General features: G+C 48.8%; 2 protein-coding genes across 5 annotated transcripts in view; one reads left to right on the forward strand and one right to left on the reverse strand.

The window, feature by feature from the left end:
- LOC311338239 (contactin-4-like) overlaps positions 1-3,488 on the forward strand; it is a gene marked incomplete at both ends in the record, with an annotated part of 110,342 nt that extends 106,854 nt beyond the window's left edge. Inside the window, 7 exon segments of the mRNA XM_084463471.1 lie at positions 305-491; positions 1,614-1,654; positions 1,656-1,727; positions 1,879-1,983; positions 1,985-2,048; positions 2,854-3,009; positions 3,430-3,488. Coding sequence (XP_084319597.1) covers positions 305-491; positions 1,614-1,654; positions 1,656-1,727; positions 1,879-1,983; positions 1,985-2,048; positions 2,854-3,009; positions 3,430-3,488 — 684 coding nt within the window.
- Positions 3,489-9,300: 5,812 nt separating this feature from the next.
- Positions 9,301-17,117, reverse strand: part of LOC311339383 (band 4.1-like protein 1) — a 64,473-nt gene continuing 56,656 nt past the window's right edge. For 2 of the 4 annotated variants that reach the window (XM_084464757.1, XM_084464756.1), the window contains exons 14-20: positions 16,748-16,798; positions 14,616-14,744; positions 11,779-11,838; positions 11,036-11,131; positions 10,588-10,668; positions 9,736-9,852; positions 9,301-9,442 (exon numbers count right to left, since the gene is read on the reverse strand). In XM_084464757.1, the coding sequence (XP_084320883.1) occupies positions 9,437-9,442; positions 9,736-9,852; positions 10,588-10,668; positions 11,036-11,131; positions 11,779-11,838; positions 14,616-14,744; positions 16,748-16,798 (540 nt within the window). In that variant the 3' untranslated portion in view covers positions 9,301-9,436. Of the gene's footprint in view, positions 9,443-9,735; positions 9,853-10,587; positions 10,669-11,035; positions 11,132-11,778; positions 11,839-12,596; positions 12,675-14,615; positions 14,745-15,711; positions 16,126-16,747; positions 16,799-17,117 lie in introns of all 4 variants that reach the window. The other 2 variants (XM_084464759.1, XM_084464758.1) reach the window with 2 other exon arrangements.

Consider the following 17,117-nt stretch of genomic DNA (forward strand, 5'->3'; position numbering starts at 1 on the left):
AAGCGCTTTACAATATTGCCTGACATTCACCCATTCATACACACATTCACACACCGACGGCGGCGTCAGCCATGCAAGGCGACAGCCAGCTCGTCAGGAGCAGTCAGGGTGAGGGCGTCTCGCTCAGGGACACTCAGGTAGGAGGAGCCGGGGATCGAACCAGCAACCTTGCGGTTACCAGCCGACCCGCTCTACCCCCTGAGCTAATGCCGGGTCTTAATCAAACCCGACCGTTGTCTCCGCCGCCGCCCATCGTCTCATCTCTCCTCTTCTCTCCCCGGTGTCAACTCTGTGCGTCCTGCAGCTGCGCTACTGGCCCCGGAGTGAGAAGGAGGAGAGTGCCAGCGTGCAGCGCACGGTGGGGAACCAGACGTCCAGCGTGCTGCGCGGGCTGAGAGGCAGCACGTACTACTACATCACCGTCAGGGCCTACAACACCGCCGGCACGGGCCCCCCGGGGGCCACCGTCAACGTCACCACCAAGAAACCACGTGAGCCGCGCCGCGTCACACACGCTCACAGTCTGAGCGCTTGTCGGGCCACACCCAGACCCAAGCACCTCCAGCGAGCCACGATTGGAGTGTTTGGTTGTTGACGGGGCATGTTTAAATGGGTCACACTGTTTCTGTCTTGTTATTAAAGACGGCGTCAATAAACATCAAAAAGACATTTAAAAAAATTAATTAAAACTAGGGATGCACCGAAATTTCGGCCACCGAAAATTTTCGGCCGAAAATGGCCCCAAGAGCACATTTCGGCTTTCGGCCGAAACACTTTTATCACCGAAACAACACGGCCGAAAACAGGAAATTGTGATGACGCAAACAAAAAACGCGGCCAGTGCACGCTTGTCTGGATAAGCGCCTCTGCGCCAACATGTCTGTGGTGTGGGCATATTTCCATATATCTGAAAAAGACCCACGGATAGCGATTTGCAAAACGTGTAAACAAATGACACCTCTAGCTAAATGTAGTAATCTAGAGAACCAGCTACAACCTTGTTTTCATCCAAACGAGCCGTCTTTAGCGACGGCTCGCTATGAGTCGTCTATCAGCAGCGAGTTTAGGGACCGTCCGCAAAGTGCCGACAGCTTCTATGAGCTGTCGGCTATCATCCGCGAGCTTAGGGACCGTTTGCAAAGTGCAAAACGGAAAAACGGTGGTTGTTGTTTTTTCAGTGCTAAATAAATATTTTTATACTTTTAATAATTGTAATTGATTTATTCTTTGAATTGCAAATGCCTTGATTTTAGTGAGGTTAGTACACAGTCATAGACAGTCATAGCTATAAATGCAATGGTACTAATAATTGGCATAATAATTTATTTCGGTGTTTGGTTTCCTCATTTTCGGTTTTCGGTTTCGGCCAAGAATTTTCATTTCGGTGGATCCCTAATAAAAACAGAACTAAGCTGAATAGTTTGAACCGGAGCCAGCTCGACACATCTTTAGTTTCGGGGGGGGGGGGGGGCCCTGCTCAAAGTAAGTTCTTAAGGTAGTGGAAACTAAACACATAGTAGTGGTAGCTAGTGCTATTGGTAGTGGTGTTGAGGAGGTTCCCCCCCCCCCCCCCCCGCTGTGTGCTTTCTCCTTAACCCCGTTTAACCCTCCAGCCCCGAGCCAGCCACCGGCCAAAGTGATGTGGAACACGTCCAAACTCCAAGATCATCGTGAACTGGGAGCAGGTCAAGGCCCTGGAGAACGAGTCCGAGGTCACCGGCTACAAAGTACGTCCGTACAAACCTCTTTTTAGCCTCGCAGCAGCGGTTTTCAGCATCTGTTGCCGTGGTTACAACAAGACCACCCTGACGACTGCCCCCCCCCCCCCCCCCCCCCCCCCCCTCTCCTCTCTCTCTCTCTCTCTCTCTCGCCCTGCAGGTGCTGTACAAGAGGAACCGCCACAGCCCCGCCAACGTCATGGAGACCAACACGACGTCCGTGGAGCTGTCGCTGCCCACCGACGAGGAGTACATCATCCAGATCAAAGCCCTTCGGGGAGGGAGGGGAGGGCAGCAGCAGCCGGCAGATCACCATCCCCAGGATAGCAGGTCAGTGGAGCTCGCTCCTCACACTCGCTGGCGCCGCTGGCTAGCGTCTGGCTCGCTTGCGTTCCGTCCTGTCACGGAAAAATCGACACAGTGGCTTGTGAGTTGTGATTCACTGATTGGCTGAAGGACTATGTATAGGAAGAGCTTGCGGAACCGTCCAGTCTATTCCTTTTGCGACTAAATACCACTGAAATAGTCACCTTTCAATATAGGCGGTTATAGCGGCGACGTTTCCAGTGTGACCGTTTTTGTCGATTTCACGTAATTACAGGGCAATAGGATTTTCAGAAATGCATTGGGAAATGTATGTAAGTAATCCTTACAAGGGAGGAAAACAGCTGATGAATGACTATTGAAGTGTATAGCATTCCTTAATGTATACATCTAACGTGATGTTGATTGCACTGCATTGCTCGTGCAATCTATGTGAACGTTGTCAAATGAGTCACATGACGACAGTGACCATTTCAGTCATGCAAGTCATCACTCAGTCCCACTGACTATATATGAGAGTGTGTGGTGTTCAGAATGCTGCAAACCTTGGATTTGTAAGCATGACCTTTATGTGTCATCAATGCTTTGTTTTGTATAGAATATATTATAAAAGGGAATTGAAAGAGAAAATACAAAAACCAACCATAACCCAATCCTACTGTGAAAGTTGCGGTACATGTAGTGTACCAGAACAACAATATATATGTGTGGGTGTGTGTGTGTGTGTGTGTGTGTGTGTGTTTTCCCTGCATTATGAAGACTAACAAAAGCAACAAGCATCATTCTCAATGCTCCATCTTTTTTGTCTCAGGTCCCAACGCCATTGGCTCAGCGTCCAAAGTCTCCACGCTGTCTGCACTCAGCACAATAGCGCTGTCCTTCACAGCCCGGACCTCCTTATGGACAGACCGGTACACCTGGCTGGCTCTGCACCTGACCCGGGCTGGGTGGTGCGTGGTGGGGGATGGTCGGTGGGGAAGGTTGGTGGTGAGGGTAGGGGAAGCTAATAGCTAACGTAGCCCACTCTGGCGTAGTACCTACATCTCATTCATTTGAGTTTTAACGGGCCAAGGGAAAGACATGACGGAAATGAGGAGGGGAAACACGCAAACACACACGCACACACACGCTAACACACAGATACACACACACACACACACACACACACAGATACACACACACGCACACACACACACACAGATATAAAAGAGGGATTGAGAAGCTAAGGGGGAGCGGTGTCTTGACTCTTGTTGTTACCAAAGCAGCTTTCATAACAAAAGGTAAAAAAAACGTTCCAATGAAGAAACAAAAAGACAACGAAAAACAAACGTCCGTCATTTTGTATGACATCCATGGTTGAGCTTTTATAGATCTGTTCTGTGTTCAGTCCACTGGACGTCGGCCCAGCCCTGCGCGTGTGGCGGCGCCGGATGGCACGGATGTTAAGATGCGAACATTGGGCTGCAAGATGTAAACGCACTGGCCCGGGAGGGGCTGCGAATGTTATTTAGAAGGACGCTTCTTCTTCTAAATGCTAATCTGTACTTATGGTATGTATAACTGTCCACAATTAGTTCTCGTTTTGTTGTTCAAAGAAAACATTGCACTTAAGCCATCCACCACAACAAACACCTATTTATTTGTTGTCGTCACGATTCATCACTTATTGTAAACCGGTTTATTTATTTTTTTCTGAGAATCGACCGCGTTTGTCTCGGGGGACCAGGAGATCCCTCGCTCTCGTAATAACGACTGCACTGGCGACGCGCCCCCGTGTGGTTGCCCCATGTTTTTCTTCTGCGTGTCTCACCTCTTCTACTTAACACGTCTTATTTTCTGTAACTTATTTACGACCACGTTGTAAACCGCCGCGTCTAGAGCTATTCTTTGCCTTGTGTGTGCCTCATCATATGTTTCAAAAATCCTCAGGTCCTTGAAGAGCCTTAACTTGTATGTATATCAACTCAAGAGGAAGGAATTGCAGAGGATGTAGCTCTCCAGTTCTCTAGAGAGAGCGAGAGAGAGAGAGAGCGAGGAGAGCAGCGGCGACGGAGCTGTTTACGTGCTCGCTCGCCCATGTCTATATATAGGTATTGTACTTGATAGGATTCGGTGGGGCCAGGACTCCTTTGTATAATGCTGAGATTATCGAAGATAGATTGAGCGGCAATTTGTTTTTGCTGTTTGGCATGGGTTATTGGCAATATACGAAGCCTGGTACATTTTATGGGTGTGCAATCTTAATGAAAAAATATTGCTGCTGACCTTTTGATTTTCCCAATAGTTTTCTGTGACAGCGTTCTGAGCTAATATGGCGGCCTGCGGGGACAGTCTGTATGTAGCGTGTAGCGTGTAGTACGGCTGCATTGTGGGCTGCCGCCTACTGAGAAATGTAAAATATGCTGTTTTGTACACCTTGGAATAATTTCTATGATGAAAAACGACTTGGTTTCTCTGTGATAGGGCTTTTAAATCATCCATTGCAACGTCAAAACGTAGTGAACCCCCCCCCCCCAGTTTGAAACCATAGGAGCATTGGAATGTTTGTTATTATGTTGGTGACAATAATATGGATTTATTTTTGGTCATTATTTAGTGATTCATCGTGAAATGATTCGTCATTATGGGAGACATTGTTTTAAACTGCCACAGCGTTTCTAATGTGAGACATGGCAAAATAAAGTTTTCATTAGCCTTGGTTCCGGTGTTCCATCGATTTAGGATTTGTCAGTGGGCCTTTTACGACTCTCTCGAGTCCTCTCAATACGTATCGTCAACAAAGAATCCCATCATGCATCTGGATGTGCAAGCCCTATAACATTGTTTCAGACAGTAGTAGGCGATGGTGGATCAGCATGACTGTACCTTTTCCTCTCCATCCCTCCATCTCTCTCTCTATCCCTCCATCTCTCTCTCTATCTCCGTCTCTCTACTCTCTATCTCTCTCTCTCTCCCTCGTGCTCAGTCTGTGACCGTGTGGACTGAACTGGCTTCGGCTGACATGTGAAAAGATGAACTCGGTTTCTGTTATCTGTGCTTGGGTCTCATGTGGGGGTGGGGGGAGAGGGTCCTACCGTTCCCCCCTACAGTCTTAGTCTGAGGAACATCTGGCCTACAAATCACATGTGTTCCACATGGAAGGTTCCCTCTGTTACTGTTGGTTGTTTATACTGTGTTAATAAAGTTTATCGATTTATAGAACGTTGTGGTTGTCAGTCATTTGATCCGTCCTGCGCTTGAGTCTGCACATCGGGACCTTGTCTATCACTGTTTAGCTCAACTGGTAGAGCAGGACATTAACACTGCCAGGATGGATAGGGGGTAAGATGAGACATGAGCATGGACTGCTCATGTACTCATGGCATTGTGAGACACTTGGGTAAGTGTCCAACTAATGGGTTGTGTATGAATAACCGACACATTCAGAATTGTTGGTTCCTTGAGTCAGGCCAAGAACCGACTCTAATTCAAGGTGAAGATGAGGTTTTGGGAATAACAGATCAACAACTGAGGAGCCAATCAAATCTGGGCCAAATGCATCAAAAAGGAAATGCACTTGGCGAAACTGAGAAGTCGCTATTTTATCTTCAAAATAGATCATATGCATGCAAGACCATACTTGCGAATAATGGATAAGAGAATATGTTTATTTGTTCTAGTTTTCTTGGTTCTGTCATTCACAGAATATACACTAGATGGCGCCAAAAGCAAAGACATGAATCAGCTCATGTCAAAGACTTGGGTACATGCAGATAATGCCTATGTTTGGTTTATGTTGGTTTTTATGGAAACAATTCTCACGTTTCAAATGTCTTCCATTACAGTTTTGTTGCGATTACTTTCAAATGGATTTTGAAGCAACAGGAAACGTTTGAATCCTATAGAATCACAATGTGTCATTCTGGTTTCTTCTATAGAGACAGACTATTATAGATATGGACAACAGTCATTCCATGACTCAGAGATTTGGATAATACTGAGACATTTATTTATGCATGTAGCTTTGTCATTGAGAATGCAAATACATTAAATAACACATCACCAAGCACTAGGGAATATAGAGCAAAAGTCTATCTGGAATTCAAAGTGGAGAGGCTAAACCATTATAGTCATCTTAATGCGCATCACAAAACCAAAGAAAAAAAACTCACAACCAAAAGGTGCTTGGGTCTGTTTGAATGTGAGCCTACATAATGATTGCCTTTAATAATCTAATCTGGTTACCACAAGAAGCAAATCCCTTGTCCAAACATCAACGTCCACCCTGCGTCACAGTCTCAAACGACACGTTTTACTTTCGAGACAGCTGCGTCCCGCCCACGGTCACACCTCAGTTTGATGAAGAGGAGGTCAACTCTTCCTCAGTCGACCTCGTTGTGTGGATTAGCAGCACCTTCAGCCAAGCACTGATAACGGCTCATGGGCCTTCTCACCTTATCGCCACCTTGGCTTTAAATGCTTTACTGGGTGGGGGGGGAACTTAATGCTTACTTCAGAACCAAGATGGAACCAAGATGGCCACTAAGGTGAACAAGGCCCATATGTTCCTAATGACAATGACTCCCCGCGTAAGGCACCCGTCCACGTGACAATCCCACGGTTGTCCTGGTACCTGCCACTCAAACCCTGCAATGGGTCAAAGACCCGCCCCCCTACCAAACAACTTCCGGTGCTTCAACGTCCACATCCTAGTCCGTTGGGAGTGTATTAAAGTGTGGTTAATTATATACAGTAAAGGCCTTCCACACATTAACTCTTAGACCCCCATTAAATCTTCCCATTAGAAGCCCCCTCCCGGCCATGCTTACATAAAATAATTACTTTCTACGGTGAAAAAGGTCCAATAATAGATCCAGTACCATTCAGTTTCATCTGACAATATCTGTGCTTCTACTGTTGCAGTCTGCAGCCGCAAACCCTCACCAATCCAGCCCTTTAACCAGATTATTATTATAAATTATTATAAAATAAATGATGTTGGATCAAATCTACAAGGGATTTCACATACTCACACACACGCACACACACAAACACACCAATAGCAGGTAGTATTTCCACATATGGTGGTGATGGAGGAAGGAGGAGAGGAGGTGGGGGGGGGGGGGGGGGTGAGTACATTGAGTTATTAGGGGGAGACAAAGCCATGGTCCATTTAGTGTCACAAGCCTCACTAGTCTTACGTAGGTGTATACGTCATCGGATTTGGTTGTGTTTGACGTGCATAAAGAGTAGTTCACAGTGTTCCCCAGAGAGATCGATGGCGAGAAGATGGCAGTTTATTGCAATTTCGTATTTTTCCACGCAGTGTAATTCACTGCTTGGATTGACAATGATAGAGCGACTCTGTGGTGCGAGCATTCAGATTTTTTATATATATATATAATAATAATAATTAAGATGAGCAATGCATAGTTTCGTATTAAAGGTTCTTCAGAAGTTTTGTTTTCTTTCTTTTGTTTACGGCCTCTAGATTTAGTGGCTATAGAGTAAGATGGGGCTTCTATGTACGTCACACTTCGAATCCCGGCTTTGCCTGTTGGGAAGTAACAAAGATACGCACGAAAAAACAAGGAAGGAACAGAGGAATGGGATAGAATGGGCTCCACACTCACCATTTATAAATACAATTACAACCTTATACACCATAACTTCTATCCAACCGAAAAATCCAAACAAAACAAAACGTCCACTGGACATTCCTATCATCATGGGCATCGTAGCAATGCAAGCTATTATCCATCCGCATTAGCAACTCGCCAAAACTGTGACACACAACATTGTGTTGATTTCATTGAGAGACTTTTTTTTTATATAGAGGTCAAACAAGGCCTTTGTAGCACAGCGATTGAAACTCAAGCTTGCAATGCTGTCGTCTGCCGCCTGGGACGAGTTGGCAACTCTTCTTCCTCTTCGCCTTGAGTCACTCGGGGTTCTTTTATAGAGCGGACAATCAGGAACCCAAACGCTCAACCCAGCACACCATGGAGTTCCTCCGGTCTGCACTGAGACTGCATTCATTTGTCAACGCCACACGTTAAGCAGTCCCACTGCCCAAGATGACAGGAATTCATCATCGCATTCATGATGGCAAAGAAAAAAAATAAAAATAAACATATCACCACGTTTTTTTGGCAAACATATGAGATAAAACATTATATTATATAAACTTTCTGTATTATATTAAATGTAAATCATATATTAAAAAAGAAAATGCCATCCATTCAGCGCACGCCACTGGCATTTTTTCGTTCACAACCGTGACAGGTGGTTGACATGGAAACGAAACCCTACGGGAGGAGGGGGTCCAGCAGTTTCCTGTCCAGCGCAGACTCCCATCCAGTGGTCTTGGTGTGGTCTTCAATAGTCTTTCCCAGCAGTCGGCTGTAGCGTCTATCAGGACCTGCTCTTCATATCCAGGCTGTGGGGGGTGTGGGGGGGGGGGCGGGTGCTCCTGCTACACAAGGGGCCGGGTGGGGGCACAGAGTTCTCTCCTAAAGAGCTCCACTTCCACTCCACAAGGTTCTCAGCGCATGGTTCCTCTAGACATGTCCGCGGTTCACTTTTCATTCCCTTGGCTATTGTTGTGACATGCAGATTATAATTATTTTGTCTAATATGATACACGTTTCATGAAGAAGCAAACACCGACATAAATTATCATCCTCTATAATTGTTAAAAATGTAAAAAGCTATTAGGACAGCAGTCGGTAATATATACTTGAGGGGGGGTCAAACCGATGCAGACGGCAAGCGTTCCTCCACGTTTGTCCCGGGCCCCACCCTGTAACGACGCGTCCTTCCCATTGGCCTCTGCCTACTGACTAGGTCTGGTCGGATAAACAGCTTTCACGTACGATGTCATGTCAACTTGAGGAGTCCCAATACCATGGCACACGGGAGAAAAGAGTATTGTGTGTGTGTGTGTGTGTGTGTGGCCGTGCGTGTGCGAGCGCGTGTGCGTGTGTGTGTGTGTGTGTGTGTGAGTTTCTGACGGCGGAGTCATACCTGTAACAACCCATCGACTTCCAACACAAGCTATTCAGAGTCCGGTTATATACAAACAATAACAGCTGTCAGTCATGACAAAAGGTCTGCGCCCTACAACTCAGCAGGTAAAAAAAAAAAGGGTGGGCGAGGCGAGGGAGGGACGTACCACTGTGATCCGTGGCACAGGGGAGGTTGGGTTGGGGAGGGGGGGGGGGGGGGGGGGAGAGAGGGTGGGTGGGTGGGTGGGTGGGTGTGGTTGGGTGGGCCGGCCCAGAATCCATTTCACAGTTAATGTGGCCAAAGGACGGAGGACGTCTGCCATGGTGGAGGAGGGGACGGAGCGGCGCCGCCAGCTGCGGTCCGGGGGTCCACTACACACGGGCGTCCCGAGCAGCGCCCGCGAGGGATCAGGACTGAAGCGAGAAGGGGACGCAGCAAAAAAAACAACACAGAGGGAGGGATGTAAAAATACATTCACGTTAAAACAAAGCACAAAACAGGGACTCTCAGGAAATGCTTCGTCCGCAGTGAAAAGTTTTTGAGAAGCGCAAACTATGGAGTATTGCTTCCCCTCTGGAGCTCTGTGTTCTTCTAGGAGACAGATTCAGCTCCCCCCCCTCCCACCCCACCCCCACCCCCACCCCCACCCCCTCCAAGGATGTACTCATCCGTCTCTCTCGGCGCAGGAGCCCTGGGCGCCCCGTACCTGTGAGTTCCTCTGGATGTCCTCGGTGGGGGAGTCCGTCTCCCTGATCACCACCGCCTTGGTTACCAACATGTCTGGATGCTGCTGCTTAGCCTCCTGAATGGCCATGGCCAGAGCCTAGGTGCGCGCACGCACACACACACACACACACACACACGGGCACAGACACACACACACAGGCACAGACACACACACACACACGTACACACAAAACGATTACATTGATGAAGCGGCTCTCTGGCAGTGGTTGGAACACAACAGCGCTCTCAGGGAGCGGGGAATAAGAAAGGAGACGGTGGTGGCTGAGTGGAAGGGACTCTGTGTCAGGGGAGGGTCAAGTCTCAGGGAACACCGAGCAAATGAAAGCTAACGTCCACCTGGGCCCCTCTTCCTCTCCAGGGGCAGGTAGAGGAGGAGGTCCGCACATGGGGCCCTTTTCTAGAACGTCCTCCTGTGGTTCTTCTCTTGCTCTGTCGGATCTGGCGATTGCAGCTGGGACGGCGGCGTTTCATTAGAGGCCCGTGAAGCCCAGTGGAATATGAATTGTGACAAGGCTTTGGGCAAGTCAAATTAATTTCACTTGACAAGAGGGCGCTGTAAAAATCGACTTGCCCGTGAGCGTTTTCCTACGCGTCGTCAAAGTCAGAAGAACAGAATTTGACAAAAACGTCGGCCTACTTTTTCAATTCGGTATGTAAATGTCGACCTGATCACCTCATCAAGCTCTGTCTGGACAAAACGCTCACCCCCGGTGACCACAGTGGGCAGCGGCTGCCAAGATGAAATGGCGGGTGGGTTTATACAGGACAACATAGAGAACACTGAACGCGGTTCGAGAGGTGCGTTCCTCACCTGATGCTGGTCTACGTCGTCGTCTCCCGTTATAATGATCCTCTTCTCGATTCTGGTCTCAGAGTAGCCTCCTTTCACAGTCTGGAGGACAGTGATCACATTAGACGGGGGTAGATAGGGACTGTGCTCGTTCAGTCCCTTCACATTTGAATCACACCAACAGCTAGAAGGCAGAACTCCCATTAGGCCAGTCCACGGATTTTAATTCCAAGACTTTGCATATAACAAACTTTATATATTTGACACCATAAAAACTAATGAGTATCCAGTCCACCTCCATTTAGTGTTCTGTGACATTCAAAAAGTGGAAGACCAGAGTGGGGGTGTTGGCGACCGTTACCTTGGTAACCAGAGTGGGGGTGTTGGCGACCGTTACCTTGGTAACCAGAGTGGGGGTGTTGGCGACCGTTACCTTGGTAACCAGAGTGGGGGTGTTGGTGACCGTTACCTTGGTAACTTGAGTGGTGGTCGCCGAGGTCACGTTGTCGGCGGTGACGGTCAGAGGAGAAACGATGGCCTCTCTGCCCAGTGGTCCTTCTTTCACCTGAGGGACAGGTGAGCAGAGTCACACAACTAGCAAAACACAGAGACACACAAACACACACACACACACACACACACACACATATATACAGGTGCACTTGAATACAAACACGCAGATATACACATGCACACCTACTTAAGAACAAACACACATATATATACACTCAAATACACAGATATACATCACATATACCCACACATGTACATATGCACACACATGCACTCTCAAATAGACACAAACACACACACACACACACACACACACACACTTAAATATGTATGCTCAAATACACACACACAAACAAACACTCTTGCACTATTAAACACACATACTGCAATATTAAAAACAACAAAAGACAGGCGACCACAGACACACACACGAGGCAATAAGAACAACAAACAGAAACTATTTTAGCCAGTGGTCCCTGGGAGCCGTATAATCACATGCATGGACAACAATGCTGGCATATTAAGCTTTGACATTTCCTCGTGTGCCATTCATCCAGTGGGCTGTGTGGTGCAGATTACAGTCAGGACACAGGCGAGGGAGCAGCCTGCCAGCCGCTGAGCTCTCACAGCGGAGGGGGGGAAATGGAACGGCAGCCACTGCCATTTTGTAAAGTACGATTCTCATGTAAATACACGCACCGGGGAGCCATTTTGCTTTGAGATCACAGGGGCCTCCTTGCGGCTGGCAGCTCTGGACTTCTGAGGAGAAAGAGAGAGCGAGAGGGAGGGAGACAATTATATTTTAATCACATCATTTCAGGGAGAAAAAATATTATTAAGTAATTATGAAGACGTATTTTCGTTTGAAATGTGTTTCCCCAAATTTGGGGAGCAGGCGTAGCAGAGATAATAAGGCTGCAGGATTACGTTGCAAAGATAACAGATAAGGGATCGCGTCGGGAGCAGCACGCACAATAGGAATATGTAGATGAGCTTTGTTCGTTGTGAGACAGAAGTCAGGCCAGTGAAGTAGCATGACCACTTGCAATGCAAAATTGTACATATAAGAGGGCAGGAGTATTACCCTATCTTTCTTCTTAATATGTATGTTCCTTTAACTGGAAGCTGTGCCTTAATAATGCAGACAACCTTGGTTCCAGGAAATAGGGTTATGTCTAATGGATCAAGCATTCCACAATGCATTGGACACACCCATTGTGCTAATGGTATCAATTATAACAAGACATTTGCTTTATTTATTTGCAGCAGCACATGCAGACAATATGGGATTTTGGTAATTTGGCAATGTAATTAACAACTAAGCTACATCTGTTGGCACTTTACACAATGCCTCCTTTCAAAAACCCACAAAAGCAGCATTTCAATGTTAAACAGTGCGACACAATTCAAACTCTGAGCCCCCGAAGTGAGGGACTCACTCTGACATGCAGACAAACGGGGAAAAACAAGAGCCCGGCCTTTGTTCCTTTTGAGTAAAACCATCGAGGGACACATACCATGTCTCCCTCTGGTGGTGACGCCGCGTCAGTGCAGGAGATCATTGTCTCCGTGCAGTTGACGTCATCCTGTGTTTGCTGCAGATACACACACAGACGCTGCCGTTGATCACTCCGCGACTTTTATTTATAACACCCTGCGTTTTCATTACCGACTCACCTCTGAGCTCATACATCAAAGACTCTCTCAAGATTATTGTCACAGTTCATCTGTTGCATTCGCTCAAAGCCAATAATTACATTTTAATATGGCACCTGTGGGCCAGCCTCAGAGAGAAATCACACCTCTGGAGATGAATGAAAATTCCCGCCCGCTTTCATAATCCTCATTAATTTCCTGTCAAGACCTTAATCACTCCATAACGACTGCGTCATTCCGTTCATGTCCGGTCAAAGATGTTCAGAGCCAATATTGCGGCTCTGGACGGGTTCCAGATGTTTCCATTAGCAGTCATTGTTCAGTGACTTCTTGTTTTAGACACACTGCCAAAGATTCAACACTAGCGGCTTTCCCAAGAAAACACACGGCACCATCTTTTAGACATGCTACCTAAAAGGGCAGCCTAGTACCTGGACTGTACCAACAGTACCTACAGTCCGGTGGTCCGCTGTTGTATGGACCCCACCCTACAGCCTACCCCCGACCTGGACTGTACCAACCGCCAGGCGGACCCGTCCATCATTCCTCTGAGTGGACCCTCCCAACCACGCGCGATGTCACCGGTGTTGGGTACCGTTACTTTTTAAAAGCTACTTGTTACATTACAAGATTACTGCCGTTTACGCTACAGTGTTACCTACTAAGGGAAAGCAACTTGTTAAGAGTGCATTTGCGTTCAAAAGTGATCCACTTGATTCCTTGTGATAACACTAACCAGTATGACTGTGTGTGTTGCTCTCTTTAATCCAGAGTAGTCCAGATGAAGGTCAAAGGATCATTTGAAAACGATGGTGTCAGAGCTGCCAACTCTCACGTTTTCACCGTGTGACACACGTTTTTGCCTGCATACAAACGCGCACACGCCACACATCCACTTTCTCACAGCAAAAAAAAAAAAACACCCTGCGGACCCTGCTATAAGGTATGCATCACAAGATTCTACTGAATCTCACGCCAGCGAAAACCCAAAAGTTGGCAGCCCTGTGGTGTGGTGAATGTTTTACAAATCTTCCACTCAATGTTCAACGAATGGTGAACTAATTAGGCAGGAGCCAGAGTGCTACATGCGGACAGGGTCCTCTACGCACTGCTCTGTGTAAAGAGTAACGTCAGTCCCACCCTACTTTATCGTACGTTAGCATTTATCCGCGCTACACAGTAGTGGTGGCTCGTTCACGAACGAATCAGTTCGAACAAACGACTCTTTAAAACGAACGAACCGACCTGATTCGCCGCTCTCGTTCGTCGTCGTTTGTTCGCCGAGACGAGACTCCCAGCTCCGCCCACTAGTCGCTGACTCACGAGTCGCCGTTCGTTCACTGACTGTGTTTAGCGTTGAGGACTGAGAAGTCACGAGAGTCAGCCGGGCAACAACATCCCGATTCCGAACATGAAGCACTCCTCAGCTAAAAGGAACTTAGTTAATGTTGTGTTGATTGATGACCGTTTGCACCATTGCACGATCGTGATTCGTTTGAGAATGAGAACGAGGGAGGAGCTGAGTCTGACCGACTCGGCTGAGAACGTGCATTCGCGATTCGTTTGAACGAGAACGAGGGAGGAGCCGAGTCTGACCGACTCAGTGACTGAGAATCATGATTCACCGCTACCGGAAATACGAACGAACGAACGAACGAACGAACGAACGAATGAACGACTCTTCTTGGCGAACTGACCGACGCGAACTGATTCATTCAAACGAATCATGAAATCCACCACTACTACACAGGCGCAGCACGCCGCCCCCGGCCAGTAAGCAGGGGGGCATCAGGACCAGTGGGAGTGTGTCTGGGATGGTACCAGTGGGCGGAGGCCTTATTGGAGAGCGCCAGGTGGTAATAAAGCCTCTCTACACCTACCTGAGGCGAGACGGGCGTGGCGTGGGAGGGGGGCTCCGAGCCGTTGGTGTGGGGGTCCGTCTTGGAGCCGGCCTGCCGCAACATGTGGGCCATGTTGACGGCGCTGGCGTCTTTCTTGGCCACGGGGGGCTGGGCGAGAGACAACAACAGCCATGGTTAACAACCCCTGTTTTCTCTCTCTCTCTCTCTCTCTCTCTCCCTCTCTCTCTCTCGCTCTCTCTATCTCTCTATCTCTCTCTCTCTCTCTCTCTCCTCTCTCTCTCCTCTCTCTCTCTCTCTCTCCTCTCTCTCTCTCTCTCTCTCGCTCTCTCTCCTCTCTCTCTCTCTCTCCTCTCTCTCTCTCTCTCTCCTCTCTCTCTCCTCTCTCCTCTCTCTCTCTCTCTCTCTCTCTCTCTCTCCTCTCCTCTCTCTCTCTCCTCTCCCTCTCTCTCTCTCTCTCTCTCTTTCTCTCCTCTCTCTCTCTCTCCTCTCTCTCTTTCTCTCTTCTCTCTCTCTCTCTCTCTCTCTCTCTCTCTCTCTCTCTCTCTCTCTCTCTCTCTCTCTCTCTCTCTCTCTCTCTCTCTCTCTCTCTCTCTCTCTCTCTCTCGTCGTGGTGTAGATGTTGCACAGTGCAGACAGTGTTTGTATCGATATGGTTAGTGTATTTCATTGTTCTTGTGCCTATATCGTAGTGTCATCGTACGTCACACTCAAGCACACACGAAGCGATGGGTTTAAAGGGGTCACATGGGAAATAATGAAAACCAAACTCATTGAAACCTATTGCGAAATGAACCAAAGTAAAGCTATTAACATACAAGAACAGGAACGGAGCCGAATAAGGTCAGGGAACACAGGGGAAGAAATTAATTTAAAAAAAGAACAAATATCTGTGAACAAAAAGTGAAGGCGAGGTGGCTGATGGCAGGTGGCAGGTGGCAGGTGGCTGGTGGCAGGTGGCAGACGGTGCTCCACTGCGGGGTAGGTAGGGTAGGGGTAAGGGTGGGGGTGGGGTGGGGTGGGAGGTGGTGGCTGGAGGGTGGTGGGGGGTGGCGATGATGGGAGCAGAAGGCAGGGTGAACCCCCCCCCCGCCTCCCGCTCCGTCCATCTCTCTACCTCGTGGTGGTGGTGGTGCGGCGCGCGGCCCTCCGGGGGCTTCTCGTCCACGGGGGACCGGTCGTGGGAGCCCATGAGCCGCGCCGAGTAGAAGCGCGAGGTCTCCTCAAAGTCGGGCCGGCCCACCTCGGGCTGCTGCTGCTGCTGCTGGTGCTGGTGCTGCTCGGGCCCCCCCGGCCCGTGGGACGCGCCGCGGGCAAAGTCCTCGGCGGAGGCCGAGTGGAGGTCCGTGAGCACGGTGAAGTCCACCTCGGCCTCCAGGCTGGAGGTGGAGCTGACCGTCATGCTGGAGCACTTGCGCTCGATGCTGAGCTGCGGCTCCCGCATGGAGGCCAGCGTGTCCCGCTCCAGGTCCTCCTCGTGGGGCGGGGCGGGCTGAGCGCCGCCGCCGGCTCTCCTGTCCCCCAGCTCCCTCTGGTGACGACGCGAGTACGACCGAGGAGGGGGAGAGAGGAGATGAGGGTTGAGGGGGTACGGACCGCGGGGCTGCGGTCACAGTGGGGTGCACGCACGGGGGGGATGGGGGGTTGATGGATGCCGGATGGTTTCCACGTGATCCGATCGGGGGGGTGGAGGGGTGGAGGGGGGCGTGCTATCGAGGCGGACGTGCGTCACAGATTCACGAAGGGATTCAAAATGAAGGCATGCAGTGCGCGGTGATGGTGACGACGCTGGTTGGAGTCGGGGGGGGGGGGGGGACCTCGGTCTTGCGGTCATGCGGTCGTAAGTGAACAAACGGGAGTCACGCGATGAAGGTGTGGAATAACAGCGCTTTGAGGACGACAATGAAAGGGTGTCCGTAGGCGTGTCCAAAGCCGAGGGAAAACATTCCGTCCACAAGTGAAACATTCGCCGATGAAGAGATGTCATGTTTAAGACCACAAACGGCATATAGCGTCTGTGAGCATGCGGTTCACAGATGAGGAATGAAAAAGACCATGAGAAGACAGGACTGAGGATAGTCTTTAGACAATACAGGATGAGACAATGTGAAAATGAGAAAATGTGTTCAAATGTGTTCAAATAAATGAATAACCTTAATGTCGGCAAAAGGCTGGTCGTAAATGCCGGGCGAGGAGACGGGTTCCTGCAGAGAGAAGAAGACAACAAGCCAGGGGAATTTCCGGGTTAGCTCAAGAAAATCTCAATGAAATGCTATTAAAACTACCATAATGAGTAGCGCCTATACTGTAGCCACATCTCACGATGTGAAATTCCAAACAACATGACTTCCCCATTGGGCACAGTGATTTGATGACACATGTTGTTTGCCAACAGGTGCTTGCTGTCAGAGATGTCTGCCATTGAATTCTATCAATTGGAACAGAGTCCTTTGGTTCTGTTGATCTGGTTTGAAAGCCCATTCGTTCCCAAATAACCAGTGAATATACTGAAAGGAAGAAAGA

The sequence above is a fragment of the Micromesistius poutassou genome, assembly GCF_964030765.1.
Source record: "Micromesistius poutassou genome assembly, chromosome: 2".
NCBI lineage: Eukaryota > Metazoa > Chordata > Actinopteri > Gadiformes > Gadidae > Micromesistius > Micromesistius poutassou.